At 31.4% G+C, this 5,680-nt stretch overlaps 1 protein-coding gene across 1 annotated transcript; it reads left to right on the top strand.

Moving 5' to 3' along the window:
* The first annotated feature begins 207 nt into the window (after positions 1-207).
* Positions 208-3,936, top strand: LOC18045038 (caffeic acid 3-O-methyltransferase). Its single transcript, XM_006436256.2, has 4 exons — positions 208-729; positions 822-1,132; positions 3,069-3,133; positions 3,231-3,936. The coding sequence occupies exons 1-4, from the start codon at positions 341-343 to the stop codon at positions 3,525-3,527; spliced, it is 1,062 nt and encodes a 353-aa protein (XP_006436319.1). The 5' UTR covers positions 208-340; the 3' UTR covers positions 3,528-3,936.
* The last annotated feature ends 1,744 nt before the right edge of the window (positions 3,937-5,680 follow it).

The following is a 5,680-nucleotide window of genomic DNA, read 5'->3' as shown; positions in this document are numbered from 1 at the left end:
GGCCCTAGTGGACGAGTTATAGTCTCGTGATGGCTTTAGTGACGATACCCACAAACATCATTTTTTTTAAAAAATAAATAAATAAAAATAACAACAAACTTTAAATAAAACATAAAAATAGCCTCAAAGATTGCATAAATTATATAGCTCAAAGAAAATTTTAAATACTGGCAAAGTTCTAATTTTAATTCATTAGTCAATCCCATCTCTCTTTTGATAGTTTTGAATGACCAAGTCTATATTGGCAAACTCTTGATGGTTTTGAACGACAAGTCTATATATAACCCCCTGGCCAAACAAGAAACCCCGCAAAGCGTACGAGAAATTCAAGAAACTTAAAATGGATTCTATAGTTGATGGAGAAAGAGACCAAAGCTTTGCATATGCTAGTCAATTGGTGATGGGTACAATGCTACCCATGACCATTCAAGCGGTGTATGAGCTAGGCATTTTCGAGATACTAGACAAAGTTGGTCCTGGTGCAAAGCTCTGTGCTTCAGATATTGCAGCCCAATTGCTCACCAAGAACAAAGACGCACCCATGATGCTGGATCGGATTCTCAGGCTTCTGGCTAGCTACAGTGTTGTTGAATGCTCACTTGATGCTTCTGGTGCTCAGAGACTATATAGTTTGAATTCTGTCTCCAAATACTATGTGCCTAACAAAGATGGCGTCTTACTAGGCCCCCTATTACAAATGAATCAGGACAAGGTCCTTCTGGAGAGCTGGTAATTAATTAATTTCTATTTCTCTCTTTTTCTCAGAATGGAGCATATATATAGATGATGCATGATAAATTGGTTTTTCGGAATTTATGTAGGTCCCAACTCAAAGATGCTATTCTTGAAGGAGGAATTCCATTTAATCGAGCCCATGGAGTGCATATATTTGAGTACACAGGATTGGACCCTAAGTTCAATAAACGTTTTAACACAGCAATGTATAACTATACCTCCCTGGTTTTGAGCAACATTCTTGAATCTTACAAGGGCTTCGACAACATCAAGCAACTGGTCGATGTTGGTGGCAATCTCGGCGATACTCTTCAAGCCATCACTACCAAGTACCCCTATATTAAGGGCATCAATTTCGACCAGCCTCATGTTATTGACCATGCCCCACCACATCCACGTATGATTATTAATCTCATGTTATATATACGAGTACTTGTTGGGACATTACACTATTATACCATATGCGGTAACAATTTTCTTGCACTTTATTAAAGTGCAACAACTCTCATAAATATATATATAGCCATTCGCTAGGGCGGGCACCCTCATTTTTTTTTAATGCAAACACTTTGTTGTACCGTGCGATTTAATAGAATTAATGAAGAACACCGTTAAATCGTACGGTTTAATAGCGTGTCCTCATTTAAAAAAAAAAATAAGGGCACCCACCTTAAAGAAGGACTATATATATATATATATATATATATATATATATATGTTTCACTTTGTTAAATTGAGAATGCTACTAATAAATTAAAAAAAAACACAATTTCTACTGTATTGAAATATGTGTTTTTTTTATATTTTAGTAACATTCTCATTTTAAAAAAGTGAAGATTTCCTTACTAGAGAAGGACTCTCTCTCTCTCTCTCTCACTACACAAATTTTGTTAAAGTCCAAAAAATCTAGTAAGTCATATGATTTAATAGTATAATGGACTATTGAACCATTTGAAATTATGAATTTTTTCGGTTTTTAACAAAACCCAAAATTTTGGATTAGATCATTACTATCTATATATATATATATAAGGCTTCCTTACTTTATTAAAATAAAGGATAAACTAAGGATAATACTTGGAATGTTTGTTTTCTTTTTTCCTTTTTTTTAGAAGATTCCTTATTTTGGGGGCAAGTTTAAAAAAGATACTTTTAGAAACAAATTTCTTTCTAATAGAGTTCATCCAAGGATTAATATTAAAGCTCACGTGTAATTTTGTTATTTTAAAAAACTAATTAATTCGCATAGGTGCCATATTATTAAATTTAATAGTATAAGTAAAATATTTTTCTCTCACCTTTGTATTACCCTTTATTTCTCCCTCTAAATTACCAGTGAACTAAGGTACACATCCATGTAGCCATAAAAAAAGATGTTATCTACATAAATTTTTTTATTAAACCAAATGTAAATATTGGAAAAAAAATGTTGGCAATTGTTTCTACATATATTTTTTTAAAGATTAACAAAGCATAGTCATCTAATCACGTTTCGATTTACTGGATAACTAAAGTAAACATACAGAGAACTAGGGAAGTACTATATTTTAATTTGTAGTAGTAACATCCATCCAACAGCCATCGGAATAAAAAAAAATGTTTTATAATGAGTAGAGGGAGGATTGAAGGAGATGAGCACATAAGTTAAAAAGAGAAATATATGAATGTCCTAAACATGATGTCAAGCAAAGGAAATCTTTTAAGTATTGTTGGACATTCAAGAGGAAATTAAGGACAATGCTGATTTAGAATTCAGTTCATCCGAAGAGCCTGCAACACGCATACTCGTGTTAACTAAGGCAGCTTTTAATTTTAAGTTGCCTGTAATTTGATTGGAAGATCTTCCTCCGAAATGAAGTGTAATTTCAATCTTTGAATGAAATTACTTAGTTTAAATAAATTAAGATGATAAGAGAGAGGAAAGAGCATCGTGTTTCACGTTTATTGTTTGACATATGGACTTGCGTCTAGTTAATTAATTTTTCGAATTATAAAACTGCATGCAGTTTTAATATTAACCATGTGATAAACTTTAACCTAATTGTTAGAAATTTATATGTAAAATTGTATTAAAAAAAATCCCTTGAACCTGCTCTCATATATGCGTGTGTATAATTCTTCAGTGGTTTACTATTGTGAAAATCTTGTAAAACTCCAAATTTATATTTAAAAAAATGAGGACATCTGTTGTGTGTGCCTGTATATCAAGAACTTCCATAACATTGGCATAATTAAGTTTGAGCAAACAGTTCTTGACGTAATACATCTTGCTAATGAAAATAGAGTGGCATAATTCTAATTGTTTGATTTCTTAATTGGATAATATTTTACAGGCATTGAGCATGTGCGGGGTGATATGTTCCAAAGTGTTCCAAAAGGTGATGCCATTTTTATGAAGGTAAGTTTTTAATTTAATTTGTGGACATATTATGAGGAGTTCCTTAAATTAAATTTTTACGAACAATAGTTTGATTAATATGAGAATTTTTATATAGTGGATACTGCACGATTGGAATGATGAACATTGCTTGAAGTTGTTGAAGAATTGCTGCAAAAGCATTCCGGAAGATGGAAAGGTAATCGTTGTGGAGTCAATGCTTCCAGAAGTTCCTAATACAAGCATTGAATCAAAATCAAATTCCCATTTTGACGTGCTTATGATGATTCATTGTCCCGGTGGAAAGGAGAGAACAAGGCATGAATTCATGACCCTGGCTACTGGCGCTGGTTTTAGTGGGATGAGTTGTGAACGTGCTATTGGTAATTTCTGGGTTATGGAGTTCTATAAGTAGAGTGCTTGGCCATGCGTCCTAGAAATAAAGCAAATCTTGTGTTGATTGTCTTGCGTGTATCTCTTTCCAAGCATGCTGATATGTCTCCCAAAGACGAGCAAGAACCCATGCATTTAACAAGCTTCCCACGTACCTGATAGCCATGTGCTTGAGAAGAGGAGTCTAGGACTTAGTAATAAGAGCTTTGAAATAAATGGGCGCTCAACAAGTGGTCTATTAACTATGTGTGCAAAATTATTACCCATGTTTCCTATTATTTCTCGTATTTCATGTGTTATTGTCTAGGGTGTCTTTTGTTGTTCCAAGTGCAGTTACTAGTGTAGATTGCGTGTTTCCAATTGGCTCTTATAAAAAGCCTAAAGCTGTTTGAATAAAGGATGCAAACAAATTATTTCCTCTGCAGCGGTAACTTCAAATCCTTAAAAATTGCATAGCACATGCATTTTTTATTTTGTAGAAATAAAAAATTTTCTAATAGACTTGTTTTTAGATATTCGCCATGCTTAATTATTGTTGGAAACAATAGCTTTTAAATTCTAACTCTAATTAGCTTAATAAATACTTACTGCTATAATCTAAAAACCAAATTTGTTTTATCTATATAATAAAAAGTCATAATAACTTTCAAAATTATTACGTATTCATACTTTATCATTTTTTTATATCATAACATCTCAATACCAAATATAGTCATTATTTATATTCAATAATTGAATATTGACATATTATTTTGTCACAGTTGTCTTATCATAACTTTACCATATTTCTACTATGTTGCGGATACTCAACAAATTCCTTACACATGTTTAACTTTTCCAATTGGCGTGTTGATTGTCAATTAATTGCTCCTATCTGCATTTGATTATGTTAGAATTCTTAGTATATAGCTTTAAAATTGATATAATATGATATGTATTGTATATCAAGTGCAAAGAAATCAATTAACAAGTAATTGTCACGATAAAACTTGTCATAGATTCGTTGCAATGGTTGTTGCCAAGCTCTCCTCGAGCCAACACTAGGGAATAGGAATCCCCAGCAGTTGCAAATTAAATGTTATTATTGATAAAACAAAAATATATTTATAAATTAAATTATTAGTTCCAAAATAACTCTACCAAAAAAAAAAAGAAAGGTTTTATGCAAGAGTAAGCATACTAAATTTATTTTATTTTAAATTTCATCCCAAATAATTAGCATTACATATGGTATGTCATTTCGAGACATGCACCGGATTTGCCCGCTTTTTTATATTCTGAGTCCTTGGGTGGGGCTATAGTGTTGGGATTATATGCTCTTTTAAAGCATATTAATTTATTTTCTGATTAATAAAATATTTGAGATATTTTCAATTGTATAATATTTTGAATAAGGCTCGTTTAATCATATTATATGTATTTATGTAATCATCATATGGATTCACAGAAGACATAAATACAAGTCATCTTATGATTAAATAAATTAAATTCGTAGCTAATAAATAGAGTTGGGCGCTCTATTTATGTTTAGACTGTAGTAAATTCATTGAATAATTTATCTTAATCATATATGAATTTACTGATGTAGTTTGACTACATTGAACTAGATCACATATGAGATTTAATTAACCTTCAAATAACTGTCAGACTTATTAAATCTCATAGGCATTGATTTTACTGTAATCTTAATATTAAGTTAGTTATGATTTCATGATTGTAATTGTTATTCTATTTGAGTTACAAATGGGCATGACACACAATTGTGGTCAAGATTACCCGGTATCTTGGTGGGAGCAATTATGAGTATTGGAGTTATAGATTAACAATATAGAATTTGTACAACACATCTCTTGATGGATTTTCGGCACTTGATCATAGAATTCTTTAGCCAGAGTGTGTCAACATATTTAGTATGTTGAAAATGATCATTAGAGAAAACCAATAAGTATCAAGGAATAAGATGTAATTAAATCAATTGGACAATTAAGATATCGATTTAATTAATGATGTGGTACAAAGGATTATGCAGTAAAGAAATCGATGTGTCTTGGGACGAATTATTATTCGAGTATACAATTATAGAGGTCAGTTCCAATCTTTTAGTGGAGTAGATTTGGAATTAAATAATTGGGCTAGTTTAATTACATGCCTAATTATTATAGCTACTATTGTATG

This window comes from Citrus clementina, unplaced genomic scaffold, assembly GCF_000493195.1.
Source record: "Citrus clementina cultivar Clemenules unplaced genomic scaffold, Citrus_clementina_v1.0 scaffold_4, whole genome shotgun sequence".
NCBI lineage: Eukaryota > Viridiplantae > Streptophyta > Magnoliopsida > Sapindales > Rutaceae > Citrus > Citrus x clementina.
This window is presented reverse-complemented; position numbering and strand designations above follow the sequence as displayed.

Coding starts and splice junctions, on each gene's coding strand:
- LOC18045038 (XM_006436256.2), top strand. CDS start 341: ATGGATTCTATAGTTGATGGAGAAAGAGACCAAAGCTTTGCATATGCT. Junction 730..821: donor AAGGTCCTTCTGGAGAGCTG/GTAATTAATTAA, acceptor GAATTTATGTAG/GTCCCAACTCAAAGATGCTA. Junction 3,134..3,230: donor GTGATGCCATTTTTATGAAG/GTAAGTTTTTAA, acceptor ATTTTTATATAG/TGGATACTGCACGATTGGAA.